The sequence below is a fragment of the Larimichthys crocea genome, chromosome XIII, assembly GCF_000972845.2.
Source record: "Larimichthys crocea isolate SSNF chromosome XIII, L_crocea_2.0, whole genome shotgun sequence".
NCBI lineage: Eukaryota > Metazoa > Chordata > Actinopteri > Sciaenidae > Larimichthys > Larimichthys crocea.
In genome coordinates, this window is record NC_040023.1 from 15825017 (window position 1) to 15842459 (window position 17443).

At 43.9% G+C, this 17443-nt stretch overlaps 1 protein-coding gene across 4 annotated transcripts; it reads right to left on the reverse strand.

The window, feature by feature from the left end:
* Positions 1-1697: 1697 nt before the first annotated feature.
* On the reverse strand, positions 1698-17396 carry rusc1 (RUN and SH3 domain containing 1). Of its 4 annotated transcripts, XM_019253938.2 has the most exons (13): positions 17240-17396; positions 12300-15652; positions 9254-10099; positions 8008-8130; positions 7820-7896; positions 7567-7584; positions 7114-7288; positions 6698-6803; positions 6503-6549; positions 5923-6425; positions 5597-5826; positions 5215-5382; positions 1698-4327 (listed from the first exon to the last, which is right to left on the reverse strand). In XM_019253938.2, the coding sequence occupies exons 2-13, from the start codon at positions 15523-15525 to the stop codon at positions 4162-4164; spliced, it is 5685 nt and encodes a 1894-aa protein (XP_019109483.2). In that variant the 5' UTR covers positions 15526-15652; positions 17240-17396; the 3' UTR covers positions 1698-4161. The 4 variants fall into 4 exon arrangements, with proteins under 4 accessions (XP_019109483.2, XP_019109484.2, XP_019109485.2 ...); XM_019253939.2 differs by lacking the exon at positions 7567-7584; XM_019253940.2 differs by lacking the exon at positions 9254-10099 and having other exon boundaries at positions 17240-17394.
* Positions 17397-17443: the final 47 nt, after the last annotated feature.

Sequence of the window (17443 nt, forward strand, 5' to 3'; positions counted from 1 at the left end):
AAGGACAGCTTGAGTACTGTCTGCTAAAGAAATGGACAAAATATATTCATGATAGGAATGTTTATTGTTGACTATTTTCAGTATTGCTTCCTGGGGAAGGGAGGGAGAGGGGCAAAATGTGTTTTGTTTACTTCAGACTGCCTTTGAGAATGTTTCGCTCTTTGCTCCAGAGCATTGACAATCAGAATGTCCTCGGGGGGGTGAGAGAGAGGAAAAGGGGGATGAAAACTAGAATTGATTTGCCCCAAATGCTCTGTAGAAGTGCCATGTTGTCTTGTGTACGTACCTAAGCGAACTCATGCAGTCTTTAAAAGCAATATCTCCTCTGATAAGGACTATATAAGAACTTCCTTTGTTATGTTTTTCTTTTTTTTTTAAGTTGTGAATATTTCAGGACTGGAGGTCATTTTTGTTTTTCTGTACAGTTGCATAGTAGATTGTTCTCATCATAGGAGCATTGGGCTAATCCACTTAGTGGAAGCATCCATAAGCGTTTAGTTTCATGTGAATGTACATAGAGAGAGACCTGTTTTCCTTCTATCAGCAGTAGCGTGTAAAAGTAGTATTATACATGACAATACTATTGGGATTATACATAAAACTTAATAATCAAATCTTTCATTTTACTAACATGTTTTTAACAGATTATACAGCTGACCAATATATCAGTCATTTCTCCTTAAAATTGACTATGATTGTATATGATTTTCTTTTTGTAGAATTACATAATTTGTCTCTTTTTTAGCTGAGCGTACGTTGGGTTTTTTGGTTTTGTTTTTTATTGGTCAGACAATCAGTGACAGTGAATTAGTTTTTCCAGTGTTAAATTTCTGCTCTCTTTCAGTAGTGTGGCTTCTAATAACAAGCCAAGAAAGTGCAATTTCTTTGACTGTTTACATACTGTATGTATATTTTTCCTCTTTCCTTTTTTAACTAAGAGCACTACATTATTGCCAGTGGATGATTAACTTTATAGCAAAGGTACACATGAAGAGTTATTTATCTAGTTTGCATGACATGTAACCTTTGCCTGTTGCCTCTGATAATGTGCATCTGAAATACAAAACATCAAAAACAAACAGTTATAACTCAACGCCATAGAATGTCAGCTCAGACTTTTTGCCTCTATAACCATAATAATAAAAGCATTTTATGTCTACTACTAGTACTAAACCCTGCAGACTCTTGTTGTGTGTGTATGTGTGTGTGTGTGTGTTTTGGGAGGTTACTGCAGTGATTTTAATCAGTTTGAGCTAACAGTGCTATCTAGTGGTGTTAGATTGTATATCTCACACCGTGTTGTCCTCCATAATGACCCACAATGGAGGACGTTATCAAAGGAACAGGGTTACAAGATGGGGGAGGGCTGCAGCTCACTCCGGAGATTTATTCTCCTCTTTCTGCCCTTCACAACATCCGAGGGCATCCGGGGAGCTTTTGATCCGAAAAGAATAAACGAGAGAAGTATTCCCCATGAACTTGAAAGGGTTAGGTATTAAACGTGTTTTACACAGAAGCCTCATTTTTGAGTCTTCATTTCCTTTGCAGTCTGACGCATGGGTAGTTTCCTGTCACGTTTCACGTGTAATTTATGTTGATTTTCTGAGTGCGCTGTCCTCAACATTTCAACAGAAATGGGCTCAGATTAATACGACTTTTTTTACGCTGCAGAAATGTGACTCAAACAGCTGCACAGGTTTGGTTTATACTGATCATTTTATTTGGTGTATTTACAAACAAGCACATGCAGGAGGTGGACAGTGACTGACACTATAGGGGCACTGAACTATATGCAATAGTAGGACATAGGGGGGGGATGTCTACAGGCTACATGACACCAGAGAGAGAAAGAGAGGAGGGGGAGGAAGAAGAGGAGGAGAGGGAGGTACAGAACTCATTGTTACACTCACACATACGTAAGTGAAAGTGCAGGATGTGCAGACACATATGTGCTCACACTCATCTCTGCATTCACTGCCACATATGCTGACATGTGCTCACACACACACACACACACATACATAATGAACCCAGATAGATAGAGAGACACTAGATGGGTCAGATAGAGCTATTCCTTTCATAAACCTTAAGATCAATAAATAGTACATCCAATAAATTAACAGCTGTCAAACAAATGCATTTGGACTATAACCTCACATTTGACAACAAAAGATACAAAAACATAAAAAAAAAATAGATACACATTTTAATGTGTCAACTGATATTTTATCTTCATCTAGACATTATTTCTTGTAAACACCTACATGTTATCCATTTGATGGCATTTTATTGTGATCGTAAGTTACTGCTACTTGACAGTTGCCATAGTGACAGTAACGTCATGCTACATGGCATTGACACAATAACATGAGAGGAAACTTTCGAGAACTGAGCCTTCCCTGATTGATCAGTATGAAGCAATGAAACTTTCCTGCTGAATTTAATGGAGGTACTTTAGTGTCAGTCTTTTTCTTCTTTTACATTTTTTTTTTTTTACTTTTTAAGCTATCGTTTTAGGCTTTAGGTGCTGACTTGCATGAGAACATCAAATCGAAATGACTTGGAAACAAAGAAAAAAAGGCTTTTTGTTGTACATTTAACCATATGCATAGTCATCAATACAGAATCTAGAGAATAACTAATAAATATATGACACAAATGAGCAACATTAGAATCCACATATCACTTCCACCACAACCACTAATCATTAATATCAATGATTATGATAAGCAAACGAGGCAAGAAGGGTTAAGAGAAATACAAAAGCTGAGGTACGAGGTGAAGACCAGCCACCAAACCTACAGACTTTACAGTAGCATTTATGAATTACATACATCTGGGATTTTCTCACTGCGTTAAATTTAAAGTCAGATAGTGTCGAACAAGAGCTGAGCGTTGTTTTGTGAGGTGTTTATGCCAACACATGTTGAGATATTAGCTACAGACTGCTGTTGTCTGATATTGTTATCTTCTATAACTGTGTGGGATAGTTAACTATTTTCTGGCATTCGTTCAAAGCATTCATGGCACATTACAACGCATACAGTGTTTCAGGTAAGAGGCTAAATCTAATCATTTTATGGATATGATGTCAAGACATTGGCATTACATAAAGCACACAGGAGGGAAGATACTGGATTTCATACTTAAACAAACACAGACTTTTTTCCCTATGTATGACAACTATTCAGTGTGTGTGAAGTTGCAGTTGTAAGGGTAAAGAATGAAACCATCAATTTTGAATCACCCACCTCCTCAATATGGCCACAGTATTAAGTTTGTGTTTTACTATCTGCTTTCTGTTGTTCATCTATCTATCTTGGTAATATCAATCTCAATTTATATACCTATATATATATATATATATATTTATTTTTATGTATATTTATACAGTCAAATATAGTAGCAGAAACATGTCAAACACACATGAACGAGGCGAGAAAGGTGAGAGGTCAATAGGGGTGAAAGGTCAATAGAACACAGATCTACACAGCTACAATTCACTACATTACTACGCAGTATGCAACAGGAGCTACGGCCCAGTACTCTAACATGCTCTCTCTACTCGACAACCTGCGAGTCACGGCTCTCTACAGCTGACGGCTAGAGATGTAAACGTGGCTACTACCAGGCTGTTGACTGTCGCCTCCTCACAACAAGCAGCCGCTGATCTGAAAGCACTTAAATCTGCGAGTGGTTGATTGCACAGAATTTCCCAAGTGATCATTTTCAGACCAGCGGCTGGCACTGAAGGCAAAAATTGAGAAAAATACGTTAAAAGGGATACTTCACTCCAAGATCAAAGGTCTTCCAGAGTGAAATGATCTAAATTTGACTTGAGTCATTATTTCACACCATCTGCTGCATTCCTGCTGCTAAAATCCATTAGTTTAATGCTACCAAACTGGATGGATTGTAATGGGGGAAAAAAAGCTCCCATATGTTCATAAAGGGAGAGGGCTGCAGACTGCTCCTGATGCACGTAAAGCACCACAGATGGTGTTATGAGCTCAACTCAAACTCTAGCAGAGCAGGCGTGAAATATCTCTTTCAGAGTAGTGAAGCCTCACCATAACCTCTCAATACTCACCTAAAATATATATTTATATTTATTTTGTTTGTTTTTTTTATTGATTGAGTGCAACAGTTGTGGTGCAGAAGTCACATGATGAGGGAGGTGTAGCCAATAGGTACCAGCCCCTCTTTGTCTCCCTGACGACAGCGAATCCAGTCTTGGTCAACTCCTCCTAACACCACGAGTTCCTCCCCTTTGCAGAAGCTGAGCTCCGAACCTACTCCGGTGTGGTTGCACAGCGTTCGTACTGACCTGAGGACAGACAGCAGAGATCTTCTCAACCAAAACAATCTACCTGACATCATCGCACCAACCACAAACGATGATGTCATCCACAACATGTCATGTAGCTGAATCTTGGATGAGTCACAATGCAGGATCACTCAAAGTCAGACTGGTGAGTCATCAATTATAGTTGTTCAAAGACAAAAATGATAGCAGGAGCCCTTCTTATGTCCTCTACACCAACTGGTGCTTATTTTAAAAAAGGAACAAACACCTCACCACCAGTCGCAGTGCACCAATGTGCTGTAGTGTATTTTTATAATGTATGAGCTCATATTTTTTATATTTATGTGTTTTTATTTTAACCATCCCTTTTCTTGTCTTTCAGAGACACTGCTTTCCCATCAGGTCACTGTTTTTTAAATGCTGGAATATAAGGGTCCAACAGTGAGTTGTATCAACATATTAGTTAGCATAATAGTTACACTTATGAGTGTATGTCACTTCTTTCTTCTTATATTTTAAGTCCTATGGTTTATTATTTTCCATTTAAAATGTCTTGTTGAAGCTTGTTAGGTGATGAGATGGATGGGTTTCAGAGGGCAGAAGCATTGTGTACTAGTGTGTAACATAATTCAATAAATTTTGACCTTAGATTATAGCGCCACCACATCAAAATTGGGTTAGTGTTGTCTGAGATGTCAGGTTTGATTTAATAAAGGTTTTAATATGTTTAATAACTGACAAACAATGTTTGTTAGTTTTTAAAGCTTGTAAAAAGTGTCATAATATATCATCTTTTCATTTTAATCAGTAGTCTGAGATATCAACTGTGAGATAACATCATAGCTGACAAAAAAAGAAAAAAAAATCCAGCCTCCATAACCGTCAACATCATTTAATATCTGTTGTACCTGAGTGGTCTGGGTTTGTCCTTCATCTCCAGTGCTTCAACCTCATGCTCTGCCTCTGGTTCACTTTCTCCCTGGTGCTCCGGGGCTCTTCTTATTATCGGGCTGGAGTTGCTGCTTACCATTCGGGTCAGTGCGGTGACACCAGGAGCCAGCCACTGGGAGGGACGCCTGCAGCGACAAGACAGAAAGAGGATGACAGGAATGGGAAAAACAAAGACAAAGAGCCAGTGTGGCACAGATGGGCAGAGAAGAGTCACCGAAGGTTATTATTCATGCAGAAAACTATTTCAAGTACAACAATGAATTTTAGAGTTTCTTAAAGTAATTAAACTCTTTTGAGATACAGACTTAATAATCATACGTGTTAAATTTATTGGCTAACCTGGTTGGTGGACCTGGTGGGCTGTTGGGGCTTTTAGAGGCTCCAAAGAGTCGTCCCAGACCCCAGGGAACCTGAGCACCACTGCTGACAGGAACAAAGTCACTCCCTGTCTGGACCTGGAGATCTGGCAGATCTGTCTTCATCTCCTCCTTCTTCATGCTCAGCTCAGTCAGGTTCTGACTCAGTCTGCCTCCCCAGCGTATCACAGCCCCCCATCCCTGCTGGATCGCCTATGATAAGAAAATAAAATAAAAAGTCAGCCCTGCAGGATCACACAAGCGTGTTTGACAACAAATACTGAACAGCCACACACAAAGGTGACATACCTGTCCTGCCTGCTGAGCAAGGCTGTCCTCCTCAATATTAGGAGGAGGTAAATCTCCAATTTCCTTCTCCTGCACCCACAGCAACTGAGGACTTGTCTGTCCGAGAGTGACAGAAGCCTTTATGGGTGCAGCACTGCAATCTGTTGACTCCCCTGATCCTCCATTCTTTGGATTAACCAATAGTGACGATTTCTCTTTGGCTGCCTGATGTTCTGGGCTTCCAAAGTCTACTTCTGATAGGCTTTCAATATATCTGGAGCCTGTGATTTTGGATTGGGATCCCTCTGTTGAGAGCTGGACTCCAGCGTCCTGACAAGGTGGACTGGGGATCTCTGGACTGTGACTGTTTGGCTCTAAATGGTGGTGCTGGAAGAGCAGGTCGAGGTTGAAGGTCAGCAGGCTGAGAGGCTGCAACACGAGGAGCAGCTCCTCAAACAGAGACTGGCAGGTGGTCAGTGACAGACGCATAAAGGAGGTGGGGCGGTAATATGTCTCCAACACATCTGAGAAGAAGAAAGATAATGGTTATATACAAGCGCTTCCACAAGACTGAAATGAGATGGAAGTGATGGAAACTTACCACTGCACGACTGAAGGTGAGACAGCCAGAAATCAAGAAACCTAATACTAGAAGAAAGAAACAGAGAGAAGAGGAAAAGTGAGGACAGGGTGTGCAGGGAAATCAAAATATAGTACATTATAAGTTTTAACTACTAATTTGAGCACCGTTCATGCTACCAGTGGAGACCAGAGAGGATTAACATCCAGGACTTACTTCAGTAGGCCGAGGAGGAATGCGTTGAACCTGTGTTTGCTCTGTCTCAGCTGGGGCAACTCTCCAACTCGAACTTGAAGGTTGAACAAGGCCTGTGTTTTCGGCCCTTGAAAAATGTGTTGAGAGGAAGAGGAGAAAATATATTTGAAGAGAGGAAGAGAGACAGAGAAACTTACAGAGGTGAGCAAGAAATTGCGGTGAAACTTGGCAGTCAACGGGCAATCGATATCTGCATCCTGTTGTTTGCTTTATTCAGCATTTTACACTAAAATCAACAAGTACTGACTGATGTGTGGGAAAACGAGAGACAAGCCTAAAGTTTATCATTATCATCCAGGGGAAAAAACATAGAAATAATAGCCTGATGATATCCAAATCTATAAATGTTAATTTTCCTGCAATCCTTGGTGTCCTACCTGGCCTAGTGGAGGCCTGGACCAGACCCCAGGCAGAGTTTGGCCTTCTGCCTGCAATCAGGTCACTCTGGTGTGGTTTCAAGCCATCAGTCAGCAAAGAGTGCAGGGCAGGGCAGAGGCACTGCAGCACCAGACGGCCCAGAGATGGATTTATAGTGCTGTCTCCTGATAAGGCCTGAGAGGAGAGGAGAAGAGACGAGAGGACAATGGGATAGAGTAAGAAGAAGATGTGTCGGGATAAAGAGAGATGGGGGAATAGATGAGAAAGGATGACTCAGGAGAGACGGAGGAAAGGAAAATGGGATACAAATAAATGGGGGTTTGAGAGAAACAGTAGGCAATGAGGGTCAGTATGATGTGATGAGAGATGAAACGGAGGGGGGGAGCTTGGAGTTAGTTTACATAGAAGTTTTTAATACTACGAGATTGGGTTATCTAAAGATAATCTAGTACCTTGTTAACTGAGAGAGACTGAGGAGAGACGGAACAAAATATGTAGAGTCAGACCAAGAAGGAAGGGAGGGAAAGCATTTTCACAGATAAATTTAATACAACATGACATTTGGCTTCTCGACACAAATATTCATCATCAAGAGTGACATGAGAAAAAAACTCCTCGATAGTGAAACAAACGAACAAAAAAATCCCCCAACAACACAACTTCTGCTATCATCCCACTAGTGATGTAAATTCAGCATTGACTGACCTTCTGAACTACAGTCCGAGAAGAACTGAACTGGGCCAAGATGGCTTCCACTGCCACACTGACCGCACTGACCAGAGCTGGAGGGAAGAACAATGGTCTACAGTTAAACTGCAAAAGCTATAGACATCAGGGGGCAAAGACAGACAGAAGACTGAACAAGGGAACACACATGCAAGACGGATGCACACCTTTTTTTTCCTGCAAGCACAGAGAGGACAGGCCCAGACCTCTCATTGGATACTTCACATTTTCGCCCATCCAGGACGTCTCTGTCCTCTGTACAGAGCCAGCAAATGAGACACTGCGAACAGCTGACAGTGACAGCAACAAAAAAAAAAAAAAGAGCAATTACTTACAGTACAAGAAAAAATGAAGAAAAACACAAATAATCACCATAGACAGATATACCATAACTAAAATATTTGCGTTATTAGCGGGAGCAATTAAGCGATGAGAAGCACTGGAGAAGCAGATGGTACGACTGACAACAAACAGTGTGTGAGGACATCCTGTAAATATTTGTTCGCTGTGGTGAGCTTTCAACATCTGGATCTGTGAAGACGACTTTCTGTATGCATCAGGGATAAACAGAATCCCATGCATTAATCTTGACTCAAACGCAAAATTACACTCATACAAACACTCATACGTACTTAATATAAACATAAGCATACATGAAAATAACTGCAGAGTTAGTGGGGGAAACAATTGTATAAGCTATCACATCGGTCAGGTCAGGTATAAATGACACACATGTTAAAAGGGCAGTGTTGTGTACAGTGTGATGTGTATATAAATTGATTTATATAAACTGGTTATATAAATACAGACATTCTTGTAATGAACAGGATGCAGTGGAGCTTAATTACTTTGAAAATTGTCCTAAACGTACACACACACAGAAAGATACAAAAAGGTTAACTGAAACAAAAAGTCTTTGCATTACAACATCGTCAACAAGCTACTCGGGTTGTGGTTGGCATGAAATGCACGTGTCCATTTCAACACACCGTGCAAAAACAAAAAGAAAACAAAAACAACAGGTAGACAGACCAGACAAGACCGGCACAGAGATAGACAGATAGAGGAAGACAGAGAGAAAGAGAGTGATGAGAGTGGCTCTAGACACCCTCTGACAGGAACAGCTGTTACCCTTCTGAAGGCCCTTTACAGATTTGAAAGGACAGTGTCGATAAGACGTATCAGATGACCTGCAGGGAGCTGTCTTCTGATACATAAAACAGCTACAGTTACCCAGTTCTTTCAAATCTGCAGATCCCCCGGGATGAAAAAGTGACAAAAGTTTGAGGGCCACCATATCCAGAACAAAGACAGAAAAAGACAAGAGAGACATGCATGCAAGCAAGATGTCAGACACAAAGAGAGAGAGTGTGTGTAAGATACAGGGAGAGAGAAGAGAGAGAGAAATCTTACTCGCCACGCGTGACTGCGGAGGAGCCTGGTAGAGTTTTGGGGGGAGGGGGGGCGCCATTGACGGTATAGAAGGGTAGAGGTTTGGATAGTAGAGGGGTGCAGCGAGGGCAGGCAAGGTGTGAGAGCGGGGGAAAAGCGGGGAGCTGAGGCAGGAGCCTGCTGCACCTGGAGGGGGTGCTCCGGAGCGCAGGGGAGGGGAGAGGGCTCCGATCGGGGAGAGGCGAGGAGGTGCACCCCGGTGCAGAGGGCAGTTTTTAGGGTGATATAGGTAATATGTGGGGAGGGGAGGAAGCTCTTTGGATGTCCTGTTGTGATCTGTATGTGAACGTGTGCGCTTTTCTGAAGACAGAGAATCCATACCACCGATAGTGTTTGGATGCGTCATCATGACGTCAATGTTCTTATATGGGGTAGTGCAACCTGGAGCCTCCGTGGCGCCACTAACAGGTGTGTCTGATTTAGTGTCTGTGCCATTTTCCCTCTCTGAGTCACTGCAGTAGAGAGAGTCAAAATTACACATAGAGTCAGTCGCAAAGTCCCTGTGTGTGTTAAAGATATTCCCATAATCACAAGGGGAGTCTACACCAAAGTCTGCCAGGGATTCGTAGTTAAACCCAGCGCTTGAATCTGTGCTGGAATCATCACTGTGGATACAAGCTGAGCTGGCAGCAGGGGCGCACTGTGTGTTGTGATGTTCGTCTGTGGACTCCCTGCCTACATGGCTGTGAGGTCTGGGATCTGCAAAGGGTTCAGAGTTACAGTAGCCTGGGCGAAAGGGAGGGAAGGCAGTGTGGAGGAAGTAGGGTTGGGAGGAGGACTGAGCGAGGGATAGTGGGGGGGAGGAAACTGCTTATTGGGAAAAGTAAAAAAAAAAAAAGGCCCAATATTGTAAGGTGCAAGGTTGAGGAGAGGGGGGAAAGCGCACAAGCCAAGTGATATGAGGGAGCAAAGCGGAGCGATGGACAAACAATGGAAACAACAGAATGGCATGGGAAGGTGAGAAAAAACAAGGAAAAATGTGGCAACGAAATGGGAAGGAGAGAGAGATGCAGAAAATGTTAGTGTCTGTCGAGAGAAAAAAATGCACATTCATGAGTGTATTCCAGCAGAAATCGTCATCATGTAACATCATGCAGTAATGCAGTATTTTTTAAAACAGTTGATTGACAGTTACACATTGATAGTGCATGAGAGTCAATGGGAGTTGATTCATGAGGAGCAAATAACCGTTTCAGTCTTTTCATTTCAGTGGGTTTTAAACACAACAGGAAATGATACCGCGGCCATAAAAGAGTAACTGTTGAGGAGTCTCAACAGCTGCACGGTGGAAATACTCAATCCGTCAATCAGCCACTCATTCATCGGTGACACCGTAATTAAAATCGCAAAGATTCATCATGTTGGGATCCAGGTTCACGGCATCTGGTTTCCACTTTCATTTCATAGTATAGAGAGCAATGAATATAAAGTATAAGATATAATCTTTATGCTATACTATTTTGTACTTTACTGCAGTGCGTGCCATCATCATCACCTCTGGATCACCTTCTCTCTCTCTCTCTCTCTCTCTCTTCCTCTTCCCTGCCTTTGTTTTTCTTTCTTACCTCTCTCTAGCTCGTTCCCCACCACCACCCCTCCCTTCTCCAGCTTACAGTGTAATGCTGAGTCAGTCAACAGATAGCTGAGTCCTGTCCGTTCCTGCTGTCTTGGTGAAGAGTCAGAAACTGTGGCCACACAATCTGCACTACACTCAGTTACCTGTGACTATAAGCTACTGGCTACACAGATTTAGCTGTAAAACAACCGTACCTTGGTTAGACTTGAGCTGTCTTTGATCTGTAACACACACTTGAACACATGATACTTCCTATTTTTCTGACACTACCTCCCTGCGATTGGTTCATGTAAGAGTCTAAGATACACCCCTTGGACTCTTAAAGGTGTACAAACCCATTTCTGGTTTGTTCCCTCCAGCATGTACTGTACCTCATTAGTAATTCATTTGACTTGTATAATCTGATTGCAAAGGTATAGTCATGAAATAATGCCAAAGTAATTCCATTCATCATTTAGAGGGACAAGTTTTGCTCATGAAATTAGCAGCCAATTGTCGTTGTCGAGCGATTTAAATGAAACATACACCCTCCTATATCTAGACACCGACAATCTAATAATGTCTATGTAGCCCACTGCAGAAAAGCATGAGATAAGTAACTTGATCTTAGCTAACTGTGCCACTCTAGGGAGAGAGAGGGTGGGTGGGTGGAGGAGCAAGAAAGACAAGATAGACAGAGAGAGTAAAGCGTGTAAGCATCCCACGCTGATGGGATTTAAAAGCAGTAAAGAGGCAGGAGCAGGAGAGGATTTTAGCATAAGAAAAGAGGAGGGGGAAGAGATTTAAAGAGACTTAGTGATAGACTGAAAGAAGGAAGATGAAGGTAGTGAGCTCACTCCATTACCCCCCTCCCATTGGTCTGAAGAGTGGATGAATAATTGAATAAGGCAGTGATGACATCACACTTTGATAACCAGTGCAGGAAATACTGGCTGGAAAGTTTCCAACCTCGTCTTTCTCCTCATATTACCTTCACTCCCTTCATTGTCCTTATCCATCCATCTCTCACCGTTGCTCACATTCTCTCTCCAGCTTCCACTGCCTTCTCCTGAATCGCCCCCCCCCATCATCACTTATCCATCATATCACGCATTGTCCCTCTCTGTGACTCATGCTCGTCCTCCATCTATTTGCTCTTTTTTCCATAAATGAATCTTGCCTTTTCTGTCTCTTTCCATTGTGCTGTCCAAGGAGATTATTTGTGCATCGCTGTGAAAGTGAACAAGCTGACTGTTAGTCTGTCTTTTCACCATCTGTTTCTTTCCATCGTCTGCCCATCCCAGATTTGTTCTGTTGTCCAGATTACACTGAGTTAATTTAATGTGTTTATCCCCCCCCCTCCAACACACATGCACACACACACACCCCCACAGATCAAACTCAGCTGCCTCCTTTATTATCACTAGCCTCATCATGGAAACAAATACTCACCTGAAGTTCTTGATTCAAAAGTCCTTTCTCCATCGGCTCGTCCTCTCACCTCCATCTCCCCCTCTTCTTCTTCATCTTTTTCCTCCTCTTTCCCCTCCTTTTCCTCACTCTTAATGTCTTCACACTCCCACTCTCTGCCCATGGTCCACAAGCTGCTGTCACTGACTGAGCAGCCAATCTTCTGTGATGGGCACAGCTCCAGTTGACCACCCTCCTTGTCAGCTCTCTGGAGCATTTCCTTCAACGCAGCCATTGAGGTGAGGGCTGGTGGCGGCTGCATGAAGAAGGCCTGAGCCTGAGAGGTATACTCCCATTGGTTGCCATCACCGCCTGCCTTCTCTCTTCTCCACCTCAGGTTGTACAGTATATCTGGATCTGGAGTAATGACTGTTGGGTCGGGATCTGGGTCAGTGATCACCCTTGTTATTGGGGCGCCGTTCTTGTTGCGGAAGCGCAGCTCTTTAAAAGTTGTCACCTTCGGAGCTAACCCTGGAGATGAACCTGACGAACTGAGCTTCTTTTGAGTTTCCGTATGAGATTTTCTCATTTGCAGAGGTGGAGGCTGTGGTGGGGCTTCGCCATCAGGTGTGAACGCTATGAGCCAATCAAATCGCTCAGGTTGTGCAGAGTTGGCAGGGAGAGTGCTGACTTTGATGGGTGGCAAAGATGGGGGGACTGGTGGTAAAGGACGAGGTGGAGGAGGAGGGGGAGGTGAATCTGGTAACTCAGCGGGATACCGGAAAGACTCAAAGCTCATATTCTTTGCTTTGGTTTCATGTGTATTGCTAAAACCGGTGTTGTAGTAAGAGTCGGAAGTCACACCGCTGTTCCTCTTCCTTCTCCTTGCCATCTCTGTGAACGAGGTGGTTCTTTGTGCGTCTTTGCTCTCCTCTTTCTTTTTGCCTTCTTCAGTTAGATCTACTCTTCGATCTCCATCCAACTTGCCTCTGCTGCTGCATCCGTCTCTGTCAATCAGCTCGCCGTCATGTTCCTTCTCCTTCTCCCTCTCTTTGAACAAGATAACATCTCCATTTCCCTCATCCTCTAACCCTCCAACACAAACACCGAGCTCCGGGCTGAGTTTGAGAAGCTCAGCTTGGGTCAATCCAGCAAGCATCAGCAGCTTCCGAATCTCTACATCCAGTGCATGGAAGGAGGGGGGAGGAGGCAGGGCAGGTGGAGGTGGTATGGCAGGGGGAGATGAGGAGGAGACTGAGATCACTGGTGGAGGAGGTAGAGGAGGGGGACGTGTGGTAGGAGGAGGAAGGGAAAGGGGTGTCTTTTCCTGTTCGGCTTGAAGAGCAGCGAGCCGCTGTGCTTCCTTCCTGGCAAGGTGGCGCCTCCTAGGTGGAGGGATGGGAGGAGTTGGGGTGGGGATAGATGGAGGTGGAGAAGAAGTGGTATAGAGGGTGAGGTAAGGGACTGGTTTAGAGGCAGGGAGAGGGGGAATAGATGGTGGAGATGGAGGCAGGGGTTTCTCACACCTAAAAGTGGTGAATGTGGGGGATGTGGAGTTCGGGGAGAAAGTAGACAAGGTAGGAGAGGTGGAGACTGCCATGGAGGTGGTCTCCCTGCTGATATTGATGTAGGTGTGGAGGTCAGAGCTCACACTGGCATGACGTGCCGGAGGTTTGGGGGGTCTAGGAGGTGGCTCGGCGGGAGAAGGGGTGAGAGAATCAGGAGCGAGAGGCTCATCGCAGTCTGATGGAGCAGAGAGGTCAACCCCTGCATCGGAAAACTCCTGAGAGTCTCCCATCGTTCCTCTGCGACTTTTATACAACTTCCAGGGAATGTCGATATTGCCCATTTCATCCATAACATCGGAGAGATCCTGCTCTTCCAGATCTCCAAGATCAAATCCCTTCTCGTGGAGTCTGGCAACGTAGGCCAGTTTTACCTCCCTGTTCACCTTCTCCAAGCGATCCAGGTGATCTAGCCGATCCCTCAGAACATCCCAGTGTTGTTCACCCTCCAGATCCCAACGAGCCACTTGGATCACCTGGCTGAAGCGCTCCATTTTCCCAAACTCTCCTACTGATTCCAAAAAGTCAAGTAAGCCCAGTTTGGTGACCTCAGAGTCACCTTTGCCTCCTAAGTAGTCAGGAGAAGGAGAGCCCATGGCAGAGGGGTAGCCTTCATCTGGGGAGCAAGGGGGAATTGGGGAATGTGGTGTCATGGTGAAGGGATTGCGGCTAACAGGAAGGGATGGGGGTGAACGCGGAGGAGGCTGGCATTCGGGGGCTTGTGGAAGAGAGTAGTCTTTGGGGGACAGAGCGGCAGATAGATTATCTTGGTCTTGGGAAGAGCAGATGGAGGTGGATTGATCTGCACAGTCAGACTCCAAATCAGAGCAGGAGCTGATGGAAGTGGAAGATGAGGAGGTAGAGGAGGAGAGCGAGAACTCCAGGAGGGAGGGGGGACAGTCGCAGCACGAGGGGACCAGGGTGTCGTCATCGTCATCGTCGTCATCATTGTCAGCCTCCTCTTCATCATCATCATCAATGTCAATATCCGCGCTGCTCTCTTCCTCGTCATCTTCTTCTTCCTCTACCTTTACATTTTTCTTGTTGTCCAGATTGGAGGTTTCATCAGCATTCTTGCCTTCATTTTCCAAACCGGCAGCAGGGCAGGCGGGGGGCTCCAGCTGGGCCTGTGCCTGCAAAGGAGGCTGAGGTTGCTCCTTGGCCCCCTTCCCATCTTGCTTCTGGGGAAACGGGGCCGGAGGAGGTGGTAGCTGCAGTTGCTGTCTGAGAGAGATGGTGTTGTTGTTATTGTGGTTATGGTTAAACATACTGTTGTTGTCCTGTGGGGAGCGCCCATCGCAGCACAGACATGGAAGGCTGGGCTCGTTGCAATTTGGGTCAAGAGGGAGAACAGAGGGAAGTGGAGGAGGAGGAGCGGCTGCTGGTGCAATTTTGGTTGCTGCAGATGCACGAGCACTCTTGGGTTTGGGCTTAGCCGGTTTGGAGATGGTAGAAACCTGTTTTTGTGAGTTAAACCTTGACTGGCTTACTGGTGCCCGAGGCTGAACCACCCTGGTCCTAGCAGGTGTAGTGGGGCCTTTAGTAACCCGGCGTGGGGAGGACGTAGCGATCGTGTTCATGTTTTTATCCTCCCTGTGAAAACCTGGGCCATGAGACTTTGGTGTAGCTAAGGTATTGGTCCGTCTGCTGACATCAAAGCGCCGTGGCTTTGGAGGCTGAGAGGAGCAGCTAGAGGACTGCATTGTGGGAAAGGGACTTTTTAGGATACAGTGATATTTCTGTTGCTATAGAAACAAGCGTTGTAAAGGCTGGACAGATCCAAACTATGACGCGCTGTGACGGTCACATCTTGGCTTGACTCCCAAGATCCTGTAACATCAAAAGAGACACAGAGTGAATAACAACTACGAGCAAAATATCTCTCCAAAGACTGTTTTCTTGCTCAACACATGTTTTCATATTAGGCTTTGAAGTTAAACCCGTCATCTGGACTATTCATTAATGCTCAATTGCTTTTGGGCTTTCTGTTTTATAATTATCACAGCCAAAGTCTTGGGAGGACACAGCAGTGATATGAACATACACACAGACTCTCACACAGTCGATTCAAGCTAAAACAACTATTTAAATATTAAATTGCCGGAAAATGAATTAGAATTTATGGTGATAATCAATTAATGAGTGAATAATAAAGACATTGGCTGGTTCCAGTTTCTCAAATGTGAATAGTTGCTTGTTTTTAACCATCTTTTATGATACTAGATTAAATATGTTTGGGTTTTGATTTTTTTGGGGGGCAAACCAACATATTTTTAACCTTTATAGACAAAATGCTTCAAAGATTAATCAAGAAAATAATCAACTGATCAATTTGTAATGTCAAAATCTTTGGAGCCCTTAAATAATATTTTGATGAGCCATGCAGTAGCTGAATCACTGTAGCGCAGCAGGAAGTGGCTTCTATACAACCTGCCTGTAATAGCATTCATCATTCATATCATTGAATTACCTTTGGTTAAACAGATATTTAAAAGTGTAATGTCCATCCATTTGCATCCATCTGTTGTACTGTTATCTTCTTTTTCAGATGTTATCTCTTCAAATTCAAACACCCACACACGTATCACACGAAATGGTCCCCCATGATAATAATCGTCACCTAATTTAAAGCTTAATAGCTGTCACCCATCATCTGCATCAGTCATGTTCAGCTTCACTGAGCAGTGATATTCATGAGTTTACAGTAGTCAAGCTGTCTCCATCTGTGCCTCTCCATCCTTACAAGCTGACAAGATGCAGATCACGAGAAAAAGAAAACACACTGCACCTTAAGCAAGGACTGAACATTAAAGCAGATTTAACTGGAGCATGAAATAATCAGGCAGCAGCAGTGAACAAAACCGAGTCTGCCTTTTTTTTTTTTAAAGCCCATTTACCGAAGGCTATTGCTCATATTCCTCCACAGTGCCCTTCACATCACTGAGGAATATAAATCACTCAAGTGGGCCTTTCTTCGGAGTGGATAAAAATAATAAATAAAAATTAAAACAACCCAAAATTGCATATCATCATATGTAATTTAACCCACCCTGTGCATCGTATTTAGGCTACCCCTGCATGTATTGATCCCACAGAGCTGGAGGAGACAGGGAGGATGGGAGGAGGAGGAGGAGGAGGGAGGAGGGGGTACCTCCAACCGCATCGCCCTGATACACAGGCCCATCCGCCCTTATTATAACTCAAATATTACCATTACGATTTAGATTACGACTGAATAATATATTTTACCTAAAAAAAACGATAGATCACTGTTAATATCAGGATTGCATGTCTCTTGATCTACGCAGGCACCGTGTGGGAATAGAAGGATTTTCTTCACCCGACAATAAAACCTAGGTTCATTTGAAAAAAACACAGAATGTACAGAGAAACACATCATATGACGGCCGGACTCACGATCAGATGCAGGTAAAGATGGATGAAGGTCTCCATCTCATCGGGTTCTCTCACATCCCAGTCCGTGAGAATGTGAATCTCTCTCTCCGACGTTAACTGCCTCAGCATCTGTCTTCTCGCGAGCATCCAACAAACCCTCCTCTCCCTCTCCTCCTCCTCCTCCTCCTCCACCACCACCACCATCACCACCGACCCAACCAAACC